We start from the raw sequence: 25,417 nt of genomic DNA, 5'->3' as shown, positions 1-25,417 counted from the left end.
TCATGCGAGTTGACTTACGATGTAATCTAGTTCACATTACAATGTGGATATTTTTGAGTTGTTGTGAGCATGTTTAAATTATTTTGTTTAATAGTACAGTTTGAGATGATTTATCATAAAATTAAAAAAAAGATGTTTTGACTGCAAGCGTAGCAATATTTGCTTGACGAAATAATTAAAACACAAGTTATTATTCACCTGTACGAATATATAAAACCGGGACGTACGCGTGTTTGAGTATTCCAGTGTTTTATTGAACGAATAATGCTACGTTTTCTGTCTTGACAAAAGTACTATTTAATAACAAAACATCACGCTGTAGTGTTTTTATCATTTTAGTTGCAATATTGAAACACATATTTATAGTTATCCAAATTTAAACCCCTTTAGGCATTCAAGTTTAACAAATACCATCAGTTACCGAAATGGAGACAAATATTTGGTTTTAATGATATAATGAATTTTAATGACCGCCACGTGACTGCATTCTCTCCAATCGACGTGACAATATTGCATATGAATTCTATTAATTCGTATTATTATACGTCTGCCACCGTATTGCTACACAGAGTGACGTAATTCAGTGGTATTTATTTCACGGGGTATGTATCCTACCTTATCGGGAAATGCGATTTCCAAAATATGAAACAATTTCCAAGATGGCAAAGGTTTTTGAAAATTAAGTTCACTATATGTCCTTATAATTGTACTCCGTTCTAGGCGTCATACACCAAACAGTTGAGCCAGGAAGATGTATAATTATAAGGTTATTACGATGATGCCGCTAAGTATACACTGTGTATACAAATACGCGCTGCGCGACGGTCGATACACCCACTGTATTGTCTTCGTACATACTCGCAAAAAAACGGACAATTTTTTCAAGAAAATTTCATATTTAATAAAAAATTGCAAAGGTTGCATTGTTCTTGAAATGGTTTCTATGGTGCAAGCATGGATTCATGAAATCTAAAATTGTGCTTAGGTGACATGCGTGACAAAGCCGTTACAGAAACATAATAATGAGTTTCTATTGTGATAATATTCTCCTTCATATTTAATGGTAAGTTCAGTCAAAGGATACATTGTACAACTGTTCAATGCCATGCTCACTCGTGCATAATTTTAATTCGGCTTCCTCAAAACAATTAAGCAATTGCAATAACTGAACATTACGTGTTAACAGTGAGCCTAGGCCAGGTATGTTTATACTTATCAATCTATGATTCGATTGAATTTGCAAGGCAGACACATCCCTCCTTTCCGATAAGTGCCCACGCATAAAATAGAACGCGAACAGCTTACGTCAGTTCACGTCATCATACACTGCTTTCAATAAAAGCCGTTTCCATATTTTATAAGTAATATATAACAAATGTATCGAACGTTTCATCAAAACCTTATGGAGAAAACCATGGAGGTCCACGAGACAACGGAATTGGCTGTAATAATCAGATTCTGATTGGTACTTTGTCGATTGATTGACATACGCTTTACAACACTTTTCTCGCTGCACACGCGCAGACTGCATAGGTCGCGGCTTGTATTCATCCGCGTTGATTTCGCGGCGATCATTCTGATTGGTCGAGAGCACTTTTCAAGTTTATAAAGATTTTATGTCTTTTTTTACTCCCTGTCGCTTCCCCTTCCCCCTCCCTCCTCCGTTCGTAATGAAGTGAATATAATGAGCATATAAAAGTCAGCTTCAGTGACTTACTTAATAACGTGGTTGTTTACATATTGTGAAGGTGTTTTTATTTTTTGTTAGATATAGTGTTATCTACACGTGTGCCGCTATCGCAACGAACATTCTCGAACGCCATTTTAAAAATGGCCCATTTGAACTGACTTCATTGTATTTTTTCACAATTAATGTAATTGTAGTAATACTACCCGAAACCGATGCAGGATCAGAACATTCATGAATATATTCCCTGTCTGATATTTATGGTTGTACAAATAATATATGTCGGAAGTTGTTTCCTGGCTGCAGGTTTGGAGCCTAAGGGGGCTGAAAGATGGACACAACAATGGCTACAATGTTAAACAGTATAGCCAATATTTAAAGGGCGGTGATCGTCACGCCGCGGCATCGTGTTCGACCAGGGACTCATAGCGACGTACACAACGCGTGTAAAATACGTCGTTTGTTTACATGAGACTCGAGCACGCGCTGCGTGACGACCACCGCCCTTTGAAAGTATAATGTTGAAAAGTAAAACTATTTAATGACATTAAGAAATAAGATTGCTGAGTAGCATATACAATATATGTAATTAAAGTTTAGTAAGAGTGTTTACGCAATGGGTTTATATAGTAAGTAAGGCTGGATTCTAATGTCTGAAGGAGGATGACAACGACGCCTACGTGTCCGAATGTCTGCGCGCAGTAGTTATAGTAGTTGCGAGAAGAATCGAACTTTGTTCGCTTTCTCCGTGATTTTAAAGAATAAATCATAATTCTGCCCACGGAACTCTTTGTTTATCGGCGATGTAACGACATTTCTATCATTGAATGCCGAATATCGAAGAAAGGCGACGTCTTCAATTACGTCATTATAATCTCAGAAGCATTCGAGCACCTATCAGCCTACATCTCTCGAAATACATTAGCAATAATACGATATGTCGTGAATGAGATGAAAAAACAGACCGCGAATCAATTCCGGGGGCCTAGAATGTTAAGAAAACGTCTGTGTATAGGGTTGCCATGACTACACAACGTCCCTAAAATGCAGAGAAAGGATTGTACAACTGTATTCTGTATTTCACTGAGCCCGAACATAAACGAGGCTTACATAGAAAGCAGCTATACACCCGGGCTATACACACGTCGTTTGTACTGTTACGACAAAACTAGGTCTCGAAGCCGCTGAAAAGGAGGTCACGATTGCGCGGAAACACAGTCCCTCTATCACACGAATGTGACTTGCGTTCACTATCTTGTTTAACTTTTGGTGTTTTTTTTCAATAAAATAAAATATGGGAGTGTTTACATGTTTATTTCGCGGTAACTCGGTATGGGTAAATGTACTTGAGAAGTATTTTATATTTCAGCTTTAATATAATTTTAAAATGAAATATTATTTGAAAATATACCTTTTCAGTTTGTGGCTGTGCATTGAAGTCAATAATATAATTTGTCACATCCCATGCGGCACAGTCGAATACTAGCCTGACAAGATCGCGTGAGTTGCGCCCTCTGCGGTGCTGAAACCCACGCCTAAATGTCAGGCTAAATCGAATGTATGAACTCATGTCGAGCAGGATATGTTAAAGCAGGCGGTGTTGTTTCCATAATGTATTCACCCGGCATATTCGTTTTGTGCTGTTTCATCGTTCACGCATTTATAATACTACTTACTTGACCGTCATCCATGTCTTTGATATGTCAAATGTGTTCATATCGCTAACAACATGGTAACGACGTTTATTTGTGTGTCACGTGATACACCACTGCGATAAAGACTTTCTGTTAACTATCTAATTATAGGGGATGTATCGGTTACGTTGTCATTACTACAGTAACTGTATTAAATATATATAATAGGCCAAGGGTCTTTCACTGAAATATATTATTATTATTATTAATATTATTATTATTATTATTATTATTATTATTATTATTATTATTATTATTATTATTATTATTATTATTATTATTATTATTATTATTATTATTATTATTATTATTATTATAGCAAATTCTTTAACGATTGACGGCTACTGTTCAACACAATAACGACAATGTTTTAAATGACCTTTTTGTCACCATGTACTTATTGATTTATATGAAAGGTGCATTGGCAGTTTAAATTGTTCAAACTTACAGCACCTGCGATTTTCTCTCGTCTTGCAGTTATGTTTAAAAGGCGTCGCGCCACGCATGTGCGAGGTATGGGTCTCATTCAAACTTGACTGTTGCGCAAATCAAAGAAACGTTACCAAGCTTAGAATGCATCGTGGGAGTCACCGGCGGTAATTAGTGCAAGTCGCGCCCAGGTCAAACCTCATACCTGTGATTTCCATTTCAAGAGCGCATTGGAGTGTGGGTGAAATCAATGTTTATCAACACAAATGTCGCACATGCGCGGCGCGGCGACAACTGCCTTTAACAAATAAGTTGATTGAACAAGGCAGTTAAGACAGGTGCCTAATTTTGGGGTACAAATCTTTTCGAACTGAATATTGGGGATAATATGTTAGCCGTGGATTCACAGTAATTATATTGTTGACTCCGTGTTCCAAATTAAAAAATTCAAATTCAAACTGTTTCCTTGGATACAGAAATAAATGGTTATCTAATCGTACATTGTTAACTGCATTTCGCACATATATTTCGCACAATATTCAGATATACACTATTAAAACACTACACAACTACATAACAAACTCGAAAAGAACTTTGTCGTACACCGGCAATATCCAAGATTCACCGACTGCGCAAGCGCAGAACGAATGTCAGAAAACGCAAACCTGGGAACAGCTGCCAACTCGCAGCAAGCTATTCTAAAAAATAGGCGAAATCTTATTCCATTTATGGTTGACTGTTACATTTATGAATGTTTTTTCTATTATTTTAATGCTTGTCATTTCATTTATGGTTGTACTACATTATGGTTGTATTACATTTGTAGATGTTATTACATTTATGGTTGTATTATATTTATGGTTGACTGTTACATTTATGAATGTTTTTTTATTATTTTAATGCTTGTTATTACATTTATGGTTGTATTACATACACGCATGCGCTTCTCAAAAAGCTGTGCTCGATTTTCCCACCCTAGACTCCACGTACTAACATGTACGTCGGAAAAGCGTGGGTGAATATAAACCGAAATACACTTCCTCCAAATGAGTTATATTACAGCACTATTTCAATACAATCAAAAGACCATTAATTCCTATGTCAACGACGCCCTCTAGTGGTAAAGCACTTCTGTGACGTGATATGTGGAAATGACACTGACACAGCGGCCATATTATTTTTATCTGTAGTCGACCGTCAATAAAAACTGTTCCGACTTCACAATCAAACATAATTGACTACTTATTACTTATACCTATCTACGTCATTTCTACGTCACAAAAAACCGCCACGTCGTTAGAGAGCTTGGCTTATTATAAAGGTACGTGGTATTATCAACACACCAGATACATATTGCATAGGTCATGGAACTATAATAGTTCCATGCATAGGTGCAATGCCCACAGTTCCCGTTACTCGTTGAGATAAGCGGCAATAAATTAGATGACAACTTGAATAAACACAGGTTTTCATTGGTTTTAGTGTCATGGTGTGGGTTATTGTTCCGTATTTTTTGAAAATTGGCCAGCACTTATTATTTTTTTAGCAGTAGTACAATTCTATAGAACACAACGATACAGCGGGGGAGGGTCGTCACCTGCGCACGCACGGGAATTGAGTCCCAAGCGACGATAACAACACACGCTAAAACGCAAAGGCTCATGGGTAGACGCTTGTTTGTAAACAATGACAGGCTAAGGCCATCTGACGCATGCGCAGGTGACGACTCCTCCGCTTTGAAGCAAAACATCCTACTTCGTCAGTTTTTAAAACCAAAAAAAAAACTCATGGTAAAAAAATCGCCTTACCTCTCACGATATATAGTAATCCTATGTCCACAATCTATAATTTTAGTTATGAAATAATATTTCAATCATAAACACAATAGCAAAATTATCTATTCCTAAAACCACAACCACAATTTTGTCGAAAAGTAGTCGGATGCTGATGCCCCGAAACTTGTTTGCATCAATATTCTTACAATTTACTGCAAAATAGAACAATTCTGGATATTTCAATTATAAACGATTAGACCAAGAAGCAAATGTCTTACAAATTATTCGATCGATAAATCGATCCTATTTTTTATGATTTATACAATACGTATAGTCATAGTATACGTTATGGCCATGGATGGTTGCTTGCAATGAGCGCCACCAACGACTTGAAGATCGAAACATAAAACGGGGTGTGTTGTCCGTTGACCTTTTTTTTTAACCAAAGAAGTCTTACCACGATAGTTTCCGTCGTGTAGTCTAAAAACTTACTACGTGCACGTGCCGACGTATGACATCACGACATTTCTCACAGATATAGTTTACACTGATGGGGAGTATGGCGGAAAACAAATTGACTGTTTTAAGTGTCTTGATTACGGTGATAAACCTCGCTCAAGCGTCGGCGTTGCTAGACGTTACTAAACTCAGCGAAGAACTGGCGAAAGTGGCAGACAACAATTTAGGTGTCACAGTTATACAGGTAAATATATATAGGACGATATTGTGCTGTGTCTCGAAAACGGGATTTCCGTCTTGAAACCGTAAACTTGTAATGAGTACATACTAGCGGTACATGTACTAAGTAGTAGCTGCAGTTCTGTAGCTCGCTTGGTTTCGCTGTCGGTTATTTTGTTCGTCGTAATGTTAACGCGTTAACACCACGACGAACAAAATAACCGACAGCGAAACCAAGCGAGCTACAGAACTGCAGCTAACTAAGTAGTAATAGTACGCAGCCTTAAAGACAAGACCGGGCAAGTATATATTGTCTATTGTTGCGTTGCGTTGCGTTGTCCCTGTTGATGTTGTTGTTATTGTTGATTAAATGTGAAAAGGTTGTCCCATTAACATGGTCGGTCTGATAAAATCCACGTGAATGGCATTAAAACACATGTGTTTCTAGTGACATGTTCCTCAGTCGAAGCCGAAAGTTGTGCTGTGTGTGTGTATAAAAAAATCCCACAATTCGTAGAATTACAGTATCGTATATGTTGACTAGTTTATTGGGATTCCATTAAGGGTGAATCATAATAGTTCGCGATGAAATATGCGTGTACTGGCACACGACCTCCCTGTCCTATTAACTGGGGGTCGGTGACCTCGCCCAACAAACATACTTTCGCTTGAAGGTCACGTGGTTGACCTATGGTAAGCATGATACGTATAAGGGAATAAGTCTCATACAACGCTAACTGTCTCAGCAAGACAAGACAAATTGGTCTAATTTATATATAATATCCTCTGATAACTGATATCGGGGCATATATTGTTAGTTTCACAATGAAATGATAATATAGCACGAAAATGTATTATTGTGGGATATGCATACGTTTTCCTGCTATACTACATTATCACACATTTCGTGCATAAATGAAATAAGCATGGACAAAATAATTTCATTTTGAAAAAATAAAGTGTTCCTAGGCAAATCGTATTACATATGTTTGTAACTCAATATCCCCGGAATAGGGAGTATATTTTGTATAATTGTGTTGGTCTGCCAACATGAATTCGAATTATAATCGGAGTTACTACATAACTATATATACTTCTATTACTATTGTGGGCAGGTTTTTCTACAGAACCATTCACTGTACACACGCATAATAAATAATACATAATAAATAGCATGCTCTCACATGTCACATGTACAGTGTATTTACGCGACCGTGTTCTAAGCTGTTCGAAGGGATCGGGTAAAATTGTGCGGTGTGTGGATCACAACAGAAACCACGTCTCCACACTTTTGTCGGCGACTTGTTCCCAATGATCTCACATATACACTCTTTTTTTCAGATTCTACATAAAATCCATTTTTACATACATTGTTGTTTACTTTACTTTACTTTCATTTCCTTGTTACAGAACCATTTCCATTTCTACAGAACCATTCACTGTACACACGCATAATAAATAATACATAATAAATAGCATGCTCTCACGTGTCACATGTACAGTGTATTTACGCGACCGTGTTCTAAGCTGTTCGAAGGGATCGGGTAAAATTGTGCGGTGTGTGGATCACAACAGAAACCACGTCTCCACACTTTTGTCGGCGACTTGTTCCCAATGATCTCACATATACACTCTTTTTTTCAGATTCTACATAAAATCCATTTTTACATACATTGTTGTTTACTTTACTTTACTTTCATTTCCTTGTTACAAGACTGTGTTCCTTCATAGACATTTGAATAGGTCTATGGTTCCATGTTTACTTTCAACAAATGACGTATGTTGTTTATATTTCAGGAACAATTCAACTCACTGGCTTTTGAAAATATACCATTGGATAACGCGCAATTAATAGAACAGGTAAATGCTTGTATATCCACATATTACCACATTATTTCAATATATTCACAGATTAAATATGTGTTTTTTCTCGAAAAATAGCAAAGCGTCAACACGTTCTATTGTTTCTTATTTAAAGCGGGAGTGTCGTCATCTACGCTTGCGTCATATGGCCAAAGCGTGTCATTGTTTACAAACAAGCGTCTACCAATGTTCCTTTGCGTTTTTAGCGTGTGTTGTTATCGTCGCTTGGGACTCAATTCCCGCGCGTGCACACGTGACGACCCTCCCGCTTTAAGACTAAATTTAGAAATGATACATTATATAGTCAGTAGAAGTCAGAGTCGAGATTGGATATTTTGTAGGTCTGTCAATACAATATTCTTGGCAATAAAGCCCCGCAACGCAACCCGTTTCAGGAGTAGAGTGTAGAGGATTCTAACAAGATGTGTCTATGATGCATGAATCCGCTCTAAGCACAACGTTTTGCTAAAACTATATCGAACCACGTCAAAGTTTAAAAGTAATTGTAGACTTCTCACCTAAAATTAATAAAAGTATTGTAAGTAATCTTCGTGTATTGAAATCTTGGTGATTTGGTAAAATTAACGTAAGACGTATATCAACTAGTAATAACCAATGTCACCTTCTGTCTTTGCGTCGCATTGCAACTTATGAGTCTAAGATGGCGGCAGACCAATACATTTCACTAGATTTCTTCGTTTTCGATTTCTCCGAAAATTACTTCTGTAACAAAATATTCAAATATCATGAATATATTCACCAATATTATCGAAGAACTTTTGATGTTTGCGATTGGTGCTTGCAGCGCAGGGTTGTATGTTAAAGTTAAATTTCATGTCTGTATGTTTCTTTCAATAATTTCTAACAGTTTTTTTTTTTTCATAGTCCAGTCACCCAGTAAACATGTCCGTATACACGACTCTCATTTGTTATATTAACATCATAACTCTAACCACGTGATATATCTGTAGTACTTCGTTTCTCTAAAATAACAGTCGACAAATGAACATTTTACACAAGTTCTTCAACGCCTTTTCTGTACTGCGCGCCCTCTAGTGGCGAACCTCTGCTTTTTCGAAGTGCCATTCAAAGCGACAACTTCGTTTGTCTCTAGTAGATCGTGATATAGAATGTATCAAATTTCTCCCCCAAAAAATATTGGTTGTTGAAGAACAACTACACTTCAAATCAATATCGATGCTGCCAGCGTGTCTTTTTGGAAGCGTTACGTCGCTTGGGGCGCTATATTTTATGAAAGATTAAGGTATGAGGTAATCCGCCTCATTCAAATAATCGCCTCCAGTAAGTTTAGGCAAACAAAGGCTTATTATAGACATAAAGAATACTGAAACGAAACTGCAATATTATATGTCGATTGAACTAATTCTTCTGTCGTTTCTATAGTTACTACTGTCTGTGAGTGCCAAATTTCAATCTGGCATACTCGCAGTTGAAAATCTTCGTGAAGCTGTCCAAGACTCTTTGGCTTCTTCGAGTCAAGGAACGTTCACCGAGTGTTGCCAACTGGACCCCGACCAACTGGAATACAGAACGCGATTCAGAAAGCGTGTAAGTAAGACAATGTATACGTTATGGCTTGGTATAATGATTGTGCCATTTTTCTTACAGCTGGTTGTTTGGTTCAGAATTGTTGGCAAATTACTTGTTCACTTGTTTCTCCTTCCCTCTTCAAGTTGACGTCACGGAAACTGTAATAAATTGATTTGTTGTTATGTGGTTGTATTACACTACTCATTAAAAATATTAGAATTAAACCGGCTTAAATGGATTGTGATATTCTCTATTGAGGGGGTACGAGATGGATGCATGTTTCTTCCACGTTCAACTGTCGTTGGCATTGGTCGCTCGGTATAAACTGTGCATTCTCTTGTTTGTAGATCGATGAAGACATCGCTTGTGAGAGGCTCTCTTCTGCTCGGGTATCCAATCCTAAACGATTAAACGATGGCGTCATCGATGTTATGAAATCTAATTACCAAAACCCAGCTCACAAAGGCATTCAATGGCAGTTTTACGGCAGCGAAGAGGGAGTTTTTACGATCTATCCAGCCAACTCGCGGAGTGACTGTAATGACTATGATGCTAGATACAGGTAAGAAGCCTACTCTAAACTGTGTTTAGCAACGTCTAGAAACCCTAGCAAGATAATGCTTTCCATCACCACTATGGGTGCTAGGTATACCGTTGCATGGGTACCAACACGGTGTGATGGACGCTAACTATGAAAATGGTGGTGCACGCACACATTCAAGCACTCTGCGTAATAACTCCTATACATTGATATATGAAACATTGTACATTATGTACATATACAATATTTATATGCAATCTAAAGGGCGGTGGTCGTCGCGCCGCGTTGTGTTCGATATGGGACTCATAGCGACGTACACAACGCGTGTAAAATACATTCGAACTGCCGCGCGACGACCACCGTCCTTTAATATGAATATGAGTGACATTTGTAGTACGTTTTCTGAAATGTCTGTAGACCTTGGTACGTGGAAACGGCAACATCGGATCCAAAGAACGTCGTAATTCTCATCGATAACAGTGGTTCTATGAGCCATAGCCTCAGTGACGGCCGTACTTTTATGGAAACTGCCAAGGAAGCGGCGAATACGGTGTTAGATACCATGAATCCGAATGACAAGGTAGGTAGTGTCAGTGTTGTTCACTTTTCTAAAATTAGTTTTTTATCCCTAAGTGACATACAGCTTCGCTACATAGAGAATTTGAAAATGTGTTGTAACTTTATATTCAACATTGCATATGGAATAAACACTTTAATGCGTTTTCTCCAAACACTGTTTTCGTTTGCCCTACTAAGATTCCGAAATACTGTCGCAAAGAGTGGTTATTTTGAATTGATGGTACGTACCAGTATTTCATGATCTGTAGTTCAGGTTTAACGTATCTATGACGTCACATTTCAATTCCCATATATTAAAAGTATAACTTTATTTTGTCGTTTTATTTCAGGTTTCTGTCATTGCATTTTCAACAGAGCTGAGGCGACCTGGCGAAGATAGTGGCAGTTTAAGTTGTTTCAAAGATCAGTTAGCCGAAGCAACTCCGCCTAATATTGATTACTTGAAAAGTTTTGTGCACTCGATTCCCACTGAAGGTAGTTACGTAGTTAACGCTCTTCCTGTACAGAAGTATGTTAACGCTCTTACTGTACATGAGTATGTTACACTCTTCCTGTACAGGAATATGTTACGTACTTAACGCTTTTCCCGTACAAGAGTGTGTTTACGCAGTTAACGCTCTTCCTGTACAGGAGTATGTTTACGTAGTTAACGCTCTTCCTGTATAGGAGTATGTTTACGTAGTTAACGCTCTTCCTGTACAGGAGTATGTTAACGCTCTTCCTGTACAGGAGTATGTTTACGCAGTTAACGTTCTTCCTGTACAGGAGTATGTTTACGCAGTTAACGCTCTTCCTGTACAGGAGTATGTTTACGTAGTTAACGCTCTTCCTGTACAGGAGTATGTGTACGTAGTTAACGCTCTTCCTGTACAAGAGTATGTTAACGCTCTTCCTGTACAGGAGTATGTTAACGCTCTTCCTGTACATGAGTATGTTAACGCTCTTCCTGTACATGAGTATGTTAACGCTCTTCCTGTACAGGAGTATGTTAGCGCTCTTCCTGTACAGAAGTATGTTAACGCTCTTCCTGTACAGGAGTATGTTAACGCTGTTCCTGTACATGAGTATGTTAACGCTGTTCCTGTACATGAGTATGTTAACGCACTTCGTGTACATGAGTATGTTAACGCTCTTCCTGTACAGGAGTATGTTAACGCTCTCCCAGTACATGAGTATGTTAACGCTCTTCCTGTACAGGAGTATGTTATCGCTCTCCCTGTACAGGAGTATGTTAACGCTCTCCCAGTACAGGAGTATGTTAACGCTCTTCCTGTACAGGAGTATGTTAACGCTCTCCCAGTACAGGAGTGTGTTAACGCTCTTTCTGTACATGTTTACGTAGTTAACGCTGTTCCTGTCAGTGTTTTCACGTTTATGACACGTGTGCAAAGAAACTCAAATTACAAAGTGATGAATAATATGTATATCATAGGAAACAGCAACATCCTTGGGTGACGCCGCTTTCTGAGATCAACAACTTTGTAATTTCAGTGAACTTCAGCCTATCCGTATGTGGCGATAGTTTCGGCTTCCCATTCAATATTCACTTGTTAATGCTTTTGAATTCGGTCTTCTCATCGGAACGATGGCGAGTCTGGAGGAATTGTTCAAATCTCACACGAATCATAGCCCAAAGTAAAAATAAAGCATAACATAACGACACACTCGGTGTGAAGCATAACGTCACACTCGGTGAATCTTTTTAAATGTTATTTAAGATCAAATAATCGTGAGCTGGTGATCAGTCGACAACATGAACTGCCTAGCCCAAAATAAATATATTTTTTCAAAGTGGATATACTTATTGTGTTTGTTACTGAAGTTTTTGTGTGTGTATTTACGCATCTGAAAGATAACTTGCCCGACCGTTTTCGCACCATGCAGCCAAGTTAAAAAGTTACTATACCGCGCCATGCACGCCGGTGTCAATACAAGGATTACCATACCATTTTCTAAATGGATAAAAATAATATTAAATCTAGTAACGAATATTTTAATGTCTTAAATTCTTGCGTAGTGACGCTGGGTGAAACGGTTACTACGTCACGGTATATCGTGAATGACATGACATTTTTTGTTTACTTTGGTCAACTTCTAAAAGTGCATTTAATAATAAGTCAAACAAACTGTTCTATGGGAACTAGTCACGTGCACATTTTTTTTTCTTGAAACAACCATTACTATTTTCTACTTTCAGATAATACAAACTACATAGGTGCATTGAATGCGGCATTCGATTTACTAAAAGGCTCGATGTCGACTGATGAAAACAGAAGTAAGTTAAAGTTTTCTACCAAACAATGTCACCATGGCAACTACGTACAATTCTGGAAGTCCATATTCTTGGCAATATTATTTTTACACATACCTCAAAATGCAATTCTTAACCCCATTCACCTCTCTGGTTGTAATAAGTTTTTTAAACAACATTACGTTATCATTTTATTCTTACTACATTACTTGCTGTACCATTCTTGGTAACCCGTGTCTTCTACTCATTCTCATATCACCGTAAGTGAACAAAACAGCCTTAACCTGCGATGCCCAAGGTTGCCTTCCATTGTCACCTGTTTCAGGACCACTTTATATGGCTATTCCATGATTTGATACCCCCCCCCCCCGTCAGTCGCGTACGATGGCTTTCCATTGTCATCTATTTCAGAACCACTTGATATGCATGTTTGGCTATTCCATAATTTGATAGCCCCCCCCCCTCCCAGTCGTGTACGATTGCCTTGCATTGTCGCATCCAAGATTTCGGCTGATCTGCACTGGCTCGGAAGATGAATTCTGATTGGCTAAAAAAACAAAAAAACTTGTGGCGTTGAATGCACGTTCATTGTCAGTATTGTTATGCAAATTCAAACTAGCTAATCATTTACAACCTTCCGAGCCAGTGCAGATTAGCCCCAAGATTTAATGCACATAACAACAGAATGCACAAATATCGATACAAGTATGAAGTCCCTAAAACATGTGAATTTGTCGTCGCTGGGTCCGACCCTTAAAAATTTCTTACACAATGTCAGTTGTACTCTTTCAATATGGTTTATGGACTGAATTCACAAATCTCGGCTCCATATAACATAATGGACATACTCATGCTGTCGAACATTTTGTTGTTCTCTTATACTAACTAAACCATGACTTTGTTTACAGAGCAAGTGATACTATTTCTCACCGATGGCCAACCCACTGACAACGTCGGTGATGATGACGAGAGGAGGAGACGGATAATGCAGACAATTATTGATAGGAATAATGACACCGTGATGAATAATAAGGTCATCATTTTTACATATGGACTCGGTGGAGGTAAGCACGGAATGAACTAATTGGCGTCTTGTAGGTTTCATTATCACGTATTTCGTCTCCGTAACGGTCCGTGTACGTCACATCGCTCTTGCTGCCTCGTTCGCAGATAGTTGACTTGGTCAGTCATCATTATCTACCTGTTATGTAGAAGGTATGTGTGAAAATGGTGAAGTGGGAACTTTCAAATATCACCCAGATTAATTTGAAACGCCACAAATTCCTGCCGCATTCATTCATTCAGTTCAACTGTCTGTATATACGGGACGGTGACCGTGCGCGCCGTGGTCCAATTTCACGCGCATCCAACATATAGTTCGTTGACGTCGCGTCGTTTTCATAATACATATCGAATACGACTAATTAGAATTTGCTTAAATTACATCTTGTGATTTCTACAAATGATTTAAATCACTATATTTCTTTCATATTAACAGAAGTCGATGCGGGTCTTCTCAAAGCAATGGCGTTGCAAGACGGCAGTACGTATGGAGTTGGCTCCTCCGGCGGCGACATTGAGGTTATCTATTTTCTTGTTTTCATATACCTTGATCATACGAGCTTTCGATAAACTTCCTGGAATATAGAACATAAATACATACAAATTAAATAGGGCTACTAATCATGTTGTTTCTTTGTTCTTTATGATTGTAAATTATTTTACTTTAGAGGAAGTAAACACACGCAGCTTACAATATGCCCCTTCTATCTATCTAACCCTCTCTCTCCCTCTTTCTCGATCAGTAACTATTAATACCACTTCTTACATCAAATACGTGATTACTTCTCAGGCTGGAAAGTCAGTTATTGTATCGAATCCGGATAACTTACGCATCGTGATGGCATCATACTATGATCAGTTCTCGTCGACATCAGCGAGGATTAAACCAATCTTCTCCGTACCCTATCAAGCAGCTTCGGGAAACGGTGAGTGTCGGTGTTTGACAATAAACCGAGAACTTTAAAATGTTAGTAACACGGTGCCGACGGTTTGTGATGATGTTACCGTACACAACTGAAAACACATCACAGTGTATCAGCCGCGGCAATTTATTTTCGAATAGTTTGAACTATGCGGTCACACTATTTTGAAAGACGATAACTTACTCGGACCAAGATTTATATCTCAATTATGCGTCTTGGAATGTGCAACTGACAACATGATGTGTACTTAATCTAATTTATTATGCAATTTCTGGGAACATTCGCATATACATACTTGGCTATCATATAATGACCACGTGGCAGCAATAATGCTCGCACTCAATTTTCACAGGACTTATGACCACCGTCGCTTTACCAGTTATATACAATGGCGGGCTGGAAGGTGTGGTCGGTGTAGATATCACCTTACAAGATATCTTCGATGAAATATCATACTTCCACCAGGGACAGCTATCCTATGCTTTTATATTTGAATCCAGTTCCAACGCTGCAGGTGAGTGTAATTGGGCAGTCGGTAGCCAATTTGTCACTCAACAGTTCTACATTTGACATAACTCTATGGTATGGGGAAAACTATATCAGGGATGGAAGACATTTCGATCTATAATTACACTAATGATTGCTGGGAACATTACCTTTTTTTCACAGGCCGTACTTTAATCCACCCATTGTTACCGGCCCCAATCAACGTAGAAGAAGACCCTGTTTTTGTACATATCACGTCTTTGGAGCGTGCTTCCCAATTTAAGGCAATGATAGAGGATGCTGAGATTGAAGGGTACGTAGTCCAGTTGTACATTACACTCACATGCTGTAAGAGAAAACAATATTCTCCTTGAGTTAAAGCCACCTTGATGATGTACGCGTTCGCTTTCATGTAGATAAACATCACCAACAGTTCACAGTTGGATAAAAAAAAACTAATACGCTAAGTTTTTCTAAGCCCCCTTTACCATCCTTCAAACATAATTGTAGCATATTCGTACGTAAGTTAAAATAAAATGGCAACATAAACAAAAACTAAACCTATATATTACTAGCCAGGATACATTCAATCTACCGGAAGCTATGTTAAGTTTACAAAGTGTTAGTATTAGGTTCGTTACCTTGCATTATGCGACATCCCTTGAGTTGTTCAGATTATCAAGTCATATATACAACAATTAAATAGTTTTTGAACTCCCCAACCCCAAACTAAAGGCATTTTACTTTGAACTTGTGACGGTGGCCCTACTTTTGTATGCATTCACTAGTTTTTTTTTTTCATTTACTAGTTTATAAAAGAAAGAATGTGTTTGGTTATATTTTGGGGTTAAATTACCGCATTTTGCTATCAGCCAAATAAGCGAAATAATTAAAGCGAGAGGGTCATCACCTGCGCACGTGCGGGAATTGAATCCCAAGCCACGATAACAACACACGCTAAAAACGCAAAGGTTCATGGGTAGACGCTTGTTTATAAACAATGACACGCTATGACCATTTGACGCATGCGCAGGTGACGACCCTCCCGTTTTAAGCTTTGTACGTACTAGGAGTAATTTCGTGTTCACGCAGTTTCATATATGTTGGCGTCTTTCTGTGAAAATGAATCTTGTGAGGAGCATCACATCAATGATGACAAGCGTTTTTCTCACGTAACGCGTGTTTTGATGTTTTATATAAATCACAGACTTTTTACGCACAAGATAACGTGTTTGTACACTTTGTTTTTTTATAGAGATAGTTTTAAAAGGGAGGCTAATTTTTCTTCTACAAGATCAATACCGAGGGGTAATTCTGCCACAGAGGGCGTGCGCACACAGGGCGTCCTATCCACGTATACATGTGAGGCGGTAGGTATTGACCAATCAGTTCATAGTACATAACGTTTTACTATTACTACTTAGTGCCAAGATATGTTAGGGTGCAATACCAACGTTTTATTCGTTATGTTATGTTTCAGATCGGTGGTGGCACTCCGTATGTGCTCTGTTTAGTCGTAGCTGACAGTGATATACAAACCGAATTAAATGCCCAGACACCCACAGGTGAGATATTTTTATTTATTTATTTTCTATGACGATATCGACTATTTTACCCATGCATATTAATATATTCATTCATTCATTCACTCATTCATTCATAAACGCACAAACGCTTAATAAATGTTTATTCTTACAGGGAATGACTTCGTGTATCACAGGGCGGATCTGCGTCGCTCTACCCAGGAGTGTAGACACTTTAACAGAAGAGCCATTACAGGTACGCGTACGTTTGTCCGCGAATCTTATCGTAATATGCATTTCCCATTCGATATCTGCATACATAATTAGATCATTTGCATACCCTTATTGTCAATACTAGTCAAACATTTCAGAATAACAGACAGTTAAAGCGCGGTGGTCGTCGCGAAGCGCGTGTTCGAATTTCATGTAAATAAACAATGTATTTTACACGCGTTGTATACGTCGCTATGAGTCCCATATCGAACAGAACGCGGCACGACGACCACCGCACTTTAATATTACGGTAAACAGGACGGTGAGAGGACGGATGGAATTGATGAATTGTCGTGATGATGAAGAAAAAGATGAATGCATAATGTAAATGAATTGGATAAATGTGAATACAAAAATTGTCGTCAGGCACACATGAATATAATATTATATTATGCCCTAAATAAATATTACGTATAAATACCACGTATCATTTTTTTGTCTGCTAGAACAATCATCCGTCAAGTTCAGTCCTGAGGCATTCGTTGATCCACAAAAATACCTCTCCGAAGAAGAAGATGTACACATTGTACAGGCATACACTAACTACATGAATGACGTCACAGGAACCGTCCAATCAGATAAGTTCAAAGTAAGTTCATTGGATCAGGCTTGTTTCGCACTTTCATTTGGACTAGCAATGCAATGTTTGTGAACTACAGTTCAAGTTCATTAGGACATGAAAAGAATGTGATGATGCCAAACAAGCAATTCAACTGCGGAGAGTACATGCCCAGGCAGACAGACATGCAGCAGACCGTAAAAGCGTCCATCTGGAGTATCTAATTCCCGGCGTCCGCAACTTACAAGAAACTTACAACTTGTTTAATATGCTACACCGACATGACTGAATGAATGCATTTCATTTGAATGTCACATTTTAGCCTGGAGTGCGTGACGCTGTAGTCGTCACTGCCGCTGCCGATGAAGTTTGGAAACAATCTTTACAATCCGAAACAAAACAATACACAGCTTTCTACTACATTGGTACATCGAATGGTGTGTTTCGTGAGTATCCAGGTGTACAGCTAAACCACAGTTACGACCACACTGTAAGATCCTGGTAAGTTTTATTGATGGCATATATAGTGTATTAAATATATAAATATAAATAATTAAATAAATTGTCTATACATCTTTAACGACCAGTGTTGCCATGTTACAGGTATGAACGCGCTAAAAGCAATAAAGGAATGCGGACACTGTCACCACCATACGATGCGGCAAGTGGATCTGGTTACGTCATCACTTTAAGCCACACGCTTGTTGATAGGTAAGTACACGTGTACTTGGATGCTAACTTGGGTTGAACTCTGACCGGATGACATGAGAACCAAAATTAGGATGACGGAAATTCAATCTTGCAAATATATTGATATTTGAAGCCATTTCGACAGTACAGAAGATTTAAGACGTATGGACCTCGTGTAATGACACCACAGTCACGATTTTACAATTTACTTTGGTGAAGATCATGGGATTCCAAAACCCTCTCCAGCTGAGCGAGTTTATTACGATCTGTTATTCATCGCTAATTCCTTGCATATTCCTGCATTCATAATATATCCATAAGTGCAAATCTGTATTGGTGCAGATTAGATCTATACTCAGTATATAATTGGCAACGTAAGGAACTCAAATTATAATTTAAAACAAAAACAAAAAATCACATTTTCCACACAGCTTGTTATCCAATGAAGTCGTAGCTGTAATGGGCATGGATTTTACGTTGGCATATTTTTATCGGGTGTTGACTGAATTATACCCATTGTGTATGGAAACTCAATATAGGTACGTAGTTTTGTGTTACACGCAGTATAGATTATAATCTTTAAGGATAATATTATTTTAAATTACTTATTTTTAATTCTTTGATTTGTGACCACCACATAAGTAAGTTTCACTTTACTTTTACATTCTTAATCTTATAAACGCTGATTCAGAAGAAGTCCTTAGTCACCTTCCGAAACATAAAATTGTGATTAAGAACTGTTGATAATGGGAATTTTTGTCCAAAATGAGCTAAAATTTATAAAGATTATATCAGTAGTAAAGTGCATACAATTGTGAAATGTGTTGTAATAGAAAAAGTTAATTTACAATATTTGTATATTTAAAAAAAATGTTTGTTCACTTGTTGGACAGGTTATTGTCACTGAGCGGTATACATGTATATATTGTAATGGTAGTAAGAATACATTTCAAGGTTATCTATAGAAATATCTGAATTTTATTTCGATTTCCATCCAAAGACAGGAATAATGCGAACTTTATAAAATGATCTCTGATAGTTGTGTTTCAAAAGATTACAAGTATATTTTATTCAGTAATATTTGTTATTCGGCATCATTACTTTACTCCTTAGCTGTTTTGTGATGGATAGTAGCGGATATCTGGTAGTTCATCAAGACTTTTTTGGTTCAAGTGGCATCGATATTCATGAACTACATATAACTCAATTGGAACCGGACGTTGCACAACATTTGATAACTGAAGGAGTTCTAACTAAGGAGAAATGTGTCAAGTTTCAGAAAATAAAACTACAGAATTACTACGTGGTAAGACTATTAATATTATTATTTATAGCACATATATTGGTAAACACGTAAAATTTAGGCCGAACAACATGTTTAGTGTAATTTTATAACCGTGAATTACACAAATTATACGGCAAATCGTAGAGAAACATACCCACACTAACTGTAACTGACCTTCAATGACAATTACAACCTCTTAACCCAATGACTGTATATTAGTTAAATATATTAAGAAACCCACAGAAAAACCTATTCTACATTTCTCATTCAAAACCCAGCGCAAGGTAACTCTTATTTGCTTCATACGAAAATTGTCAAACTGTCTCATTTCAACTGTCAACACCTTAAGTTTATGCTGTTATTTTATTTCTAGGTCCCAAAATCGTCTAACAATGTCGTTGATAATCTGGAGGATGCAAACCCATGTATGCGTTATCAACTTTCCTATATACCAATGACCAATGCTTATCTTGGTATCATTGACAAATCAGGTCGTTGTCTTCAATCGCTGTGCCCCTGTCTAGAGGTAATACGTGCACATGTGATTGGAAAGCATTTGTTGTGTCATACTGTTTGTTTTTAGAAGCGCCCACTAAAGTTGAACATGCTGAACTGTGTCTTAATATCTCTTGAAGTATAACTGTGTTATATATTCGCCATATTCAGTATTTTGACTGCGGTTGTGCGATTATAGTATATTATTATACATCTGTCACCGCAACGCCATATGTTACAGCGTGTCGTAATTTTGTTGTATTTTACGGGGTATTTTCATCCTATCATATTAGAAAATGCAAAATTGCAAATATGGAATAATTACGCACGTAAGCGTCCTCTAATAATAAAAACAAACATGGCTGCCACCAGGGTTTTACCGGACTCCCCACGAAGTAGTTCGCTGATTCTGTTCCAAACGTTCGCTGTATTGTCTTCGACCATACTTTGAAGTATCCTCGTAATAACCTCACATTATAGTTTACATTTGATTATCAGTACAGCTATTTTTATAAGTATAAGTACTATGTTTATGTTGGCCTTTGTGCATAATACAGCTGTTATCATGTAATGTTTCAGAGCAACTGTCAACACGCAGGTGAAGATAAATGTGAGTGTCCATGTGATTCTGACGCGGCATATGATCACTGTGACAACGAATTCCAGTATACCAGGTATGACATTGTGTACACGTGATTATATATGAATATTCATCTATAAAATGGCGATGATGAACCATTAACTATTCAACAAATCTCTTTACCATCTTACTGTTTGATATTTGCATATTACGATATATTTTGGTCTTAGACTAGTGCTGTAAAAAAGACAATTTGGATCATAGGCAACTTTGATAACCATGCACGTGATCAAAAGATCATAATTATGCTAACAAAGACGAGTATATGTCGAAAACAAACAGCGATTGTTTTAGGTTTAAATTTCAATGTATATAAAAAATGGTTGGGTATACAAGTGCGGTTGGTATGTGTATTATTAAACGGGAGGGTCGTCACCTGCGCACGCGCGAAAATTGAGTACCAAGCGACGATAACAACACACGCTATAACGCAAAGGCTCAAGGGTAGACGCTTGTTTGTAAACAATGACACGGTATGGCCATCTGACGCATGCGCAGGTGACGACTCTCCCGCTTTAATTATATCTACCCTGTAGTTCATTTCATGCTATTCGGCGTACTCAAGTACACCGCGTTTAAACTACACTTGGTTGTGCTACTAAGTATGATTGGAAATAGAAGCGGAACGTTTGGCATTACCTCAGTCTGACGCAATATGTTTTATTTGACAGTGACACCGCCCCGTCCTGTACACCTCCTGTCCTCGATATAGACCCAATTGTTGAAGAGGATTCCAATCTTTACGATTTGTCGCAGTGTTTTGCATTTGACTGTAATGTTATGAAAAATGCCATGTAAGTACTCAAGACGCACCACATATCAGTTACAATATCTTAAAGAAATTAGCTTCCCATTAAGGATGAGGCTTGAATTCGTTGACACTTTTTTTCACTGAATATCACATTTTGCCCCCTATATGTTATATAAATTAATGAATTAGGTAACCATATACAATACCATTTTCCATCATGTCAAGTGACTTGGACCCATTTTTCATATGTGTGCCATATGAGATAGCCGAGAATATCAAACATTTTACATAATAATAGAGATTGTGCAAAAACTGAATTTTTACCACGAATATTTTATATGCACATGGGTTTCTGTTTTTTTTTTCAATCGCTTTTCGAGAGTCAAATGCAAATCAAATTTGTTGGATGATATTCCAAAGTTATTATTAAAATACTGGAATAAGTTCATTCTATATTATTTAATATTACTAATAAGTCTTGAATTCTAACCATTACACTATTTAAAATTGGTGATATTGTGTAAATACGAGTTTCTCTATACAGTGATTGCGAATCGGTCGTAAACTGTGAATGGTGTGACGAGGGTGAGAACATAGATGATCCATACTGCAGTGACAAGGTCTACTATTGTAAACGTAAGTATACCTATTGACTGAACATCACGGCGTTCAGTACCCTGAACCCTACACTTGAAATCGAAATTACATATCTGTTACGATTCAGAACAACGTAGGTGTTTGCTTTCACTGATTCACTTTTAACGTCATGCACTAAAAATATAATTTCGTATATATTATAAATGTATAGCACAATATGAACAACGCCTATGCCATTTCACACAAATTGAAACACAAATTTCATTATCTTTTTCAGCGGCGCCATTATCGTCGCCATCAGCTGGGGCAGTAGTCGGAGCAGTAATAGGAGTTTTGCTTGTTATCGCCATCGTGGTTGTTGTGATCGTCGTCATTATGGTATTACGTAGAAGACATAAAGACGACTACAGTGAAAACCATATGTCGATGTCGTACACTGCTAGTGCACAGCCATCAGCACCCCCACCACCGTCGGCACCGAGGGCTCCAGAATCGCCGCATTCCGGGTCATTGGGGTCAGATATAAACATGTTACCTGACTCTCCCGCTTATATTAATCCGGAAAGTAATTGGAGTCCGAACAACTATGAATCAATGAGAGGACATGCAGCGGATTATCCAGGTCCCGTAGTAACACGGGAATCGTCATACGAGGAACCATACGACCCCAGAGAGGAACCACTAACTGACGACTACCAGGAAATACGGCTGTAAAATGACGATTTTCCAGAGAATGAACTGCCGCCATTCGTGAATTCAACATTGTAGATTATACGGAAAAACTGTAAAACTAGAAAATGAAAACTACCCTAATTTAAAACAACTCACAGGGTGAGATTCTAAACAAGTTGTCGATTTAGTCACGCTCACTTTTAATGAAGTGCAGTACCCAGGATACACGGACTCAACTTGCAGAGGTCGGTGGTTCGAATTAAAATCTCAAATGAAGAGGTTTCAGCCTAATTCAATACGTCATGTTTTCTATATTTTCATCATTACCATGGGTTCATGCCGTCAGCATAAAAAACTGGTATTTTTCGGGATACAGAAGTCCGTTCTGTTCACTGCTTTCTATAGTGGGATTATTCCTTTATATCTTAAAGGGTGGTGGTCGTCGCGCCGCGCATGTGCACCAAAGAAATTACCTAGTTAAAACTTGGTATCCACTCAGTTTGTACTCGTTGGTCCGCGCAATAGTTAAAGCTGGGGAGTCGCCACCTACGCATGCGTCAATTGGCCATGGCGTGTCATTGTTTACGGACAAGCGGCTACCCATGAGCCTTTGCGTTTCCAGTGTGTTGTTATCGTTGCTTGGGACTCAATTCCCTATATCTCGCGCATGAGTGGCGCGACGACCACCACCCTTTACCAATTTCCTTGGCGACATGGGATAACAAAAGTCATAATATTAGTTATTATTGATGCGAATCCTAATATTGATAAAACATTACAAATTGACATATAATTTAGTGAGATTTCAGTATAATAGTTTTCCATCTACTAGTAGAGTGACTGTGATGATATACAATGAAAGGTTCTCTCCCATATTGCATTGAATTCAAACTGTCCTGAAAGCGCTGTAATTGCGATTTTGCGATTGCACAACAGTCTTTGCAACCCAATCACCATTTTTTTTAAAAGATATTTTTTTTTGTTTATCGTAAACAAAAATCATCCTAACTGAAGCGAGTCTATTTATTATAAATGCTATTCCTGGTCTTCATACAAAGTCTTCTACAAAGCCTATATTGTCCTTGTTTTCCGTACGCTTACATGAGGGACACATGTTATCAGTGTCAAACCGTAGATAAAATGTTCTAATGTGTACGTAATTATCTAATTGGTCAAAGCGGGGAGTCACACCTGCGCATGCGTCAGATAGCCATAGCGTGAAATTGTTTACAAACAAGCGTATACCCATGAGCCTTTGCGTTTTTAGCGCGAGTTTTTATCGTTGCTTGGGACGCGTGCGAGGGTGACACCCTCCCGCTTTGAGTGTATGATGAATAACAGCCAGCGTTGTATGAGATTGTTAAAAATAAGTTTTTTGTAATCATGTCAGATTTTTGTTCTACTGCTAGCTTAACATATTTGTGTTTTGTCGCAGTGGACAGTTTTTTTAGGAAGAAGATTTTGTTTAAATGGAATAATAAGCAAAAGTACTTTAAAATTTTAGACTTGTTTTGTCGTGGTGTTATTTAAGATGATAATTAAGGAAATGCGTTTCCAAATAAACTTTTTTTAATAGAAGTTTTCTTAATATATATTGATCGCTTCATTTCTGTGTCTCCTAATGTTCTCCCATCCTTGGCTGTACACTCAGTAGTACTAGTACACAAAGATTACATTCTGCTCGCTTGCCAGGCTTGCAGCATTTGTATTTGGAAAAGCTACTATATGAATTAGATCATCTACAACGACCACTATATGAATTAGCTCATCTACCACAAACCACTATATGAATTAACTCATCTACCACAAACCACTATATGAATTAGATCACCTACAACAAACCACTATATGAATTAGATCATCTACCACAAACCACTATATGAATTAGATCATCTACAACAACCACTATATGAATTAACTCATCTACCACAAACCACTATATGAATTAGCTCATTTACCACAAACCACTATATGAATTAGCTCATCTACCACAAACCACTATATGAATTAGCTCATCTACCACAAACCACTATATGAATTAGCTCATCTACCACAAACCACTATATAAAATAGCTCATCTACCACAAACCACTATATGAATTAGCTCATCTACCACAAACCACTACATTTTGTATATGGATTACCTCATCTACCTCAAACCACTATATTAGCTCATCTACCACAAACCACTATATGAATCAGCTCATTTACCACAAATCACTATATGGATTAGCTCATCTACCACAAACCACTAGATGAATTAGCTCATCTACCACAAACCACTATATGAATTAACTCATCTACCACAAACCACTATATGAATTAGCTCATTTACCACACACCACTATATGAATTAGCTCATCTACCACAAACCACTATATGAATTAGCTCATCTACCACAAACCACTATATG

The 25,417-nt window shown here is 37.8% G+C and overlaps 1 protein-coding gene across 1 annotated transcript; it reads left to right on the top strand.

The window, feature by feature from the left end:
- The first annotated feature begins 5,984 nt into the window (after positions 1–5,984).
- On the top strand, positions 5,985–24,596 carry LOC102810386 (VWFA and cache domain-containing protein 1-like). The gene is made up of 25 exons (XM_006816463.3): positions 5,985–6,288; positions 8,061–8,123; positions 9,531–9,695; positions 10,025–10,239; positions 10,636–10,798; positions 11,127–11,271; positions 12,995–13,072; positions 13,957–14,112; positions 14,547–14,629; positions 14,901–15,036; positions 15,386–15,547; positions 15,703–15,832; positions 16,775–16,889; positions 17,000–17,084; positions 17,218–17,298; positions 17,762–17,904; positions 18,197–18,375; positions 18,478–18,585; positions 18,996–19,103; positions 19,678–19,870; positions 20,223–20,375; positions 20,924–21,018; positions 21,656–21,778; positions 22,280–22,371; positions 22,610–24,596. The coding sequence occupies exons 1-25, from the start codon at positions 6,136–6,138 to the stop codon at positions 23,044–23,046; spliced, it is 3,561 nt and encodes a 1,186-aa protein (XP_006816526.2). The 5' UTR covers positions 5,985–6,135; the 3' UTR covers positions 23,047–24,596.
- The last annotated feature ends 821 nt before the right edge of the window (positions 24,597–25,417 follow it).

The sequence above is a fragment of the Saccoglossus kowalevskii genome, chromosome 1 (assembly GCF_978046115.1).
Source record: "Saccoglossus kowalevskii chromosome 1, keSacKowa6.1, whole genome shotgun sequence".
NCBI classification, from domain to species: domain Eukaryota; kingdom Metazoa; phylum Hemichordata; class Enteropneusta; family Harrimaniidae; genus Saccoglossus; species Saccoglossus kowalevskii.
Note: the sequence above shows the minus strand (reverse complement) of the source record. Positions and strands in the feature narration are given on the sequence as shown.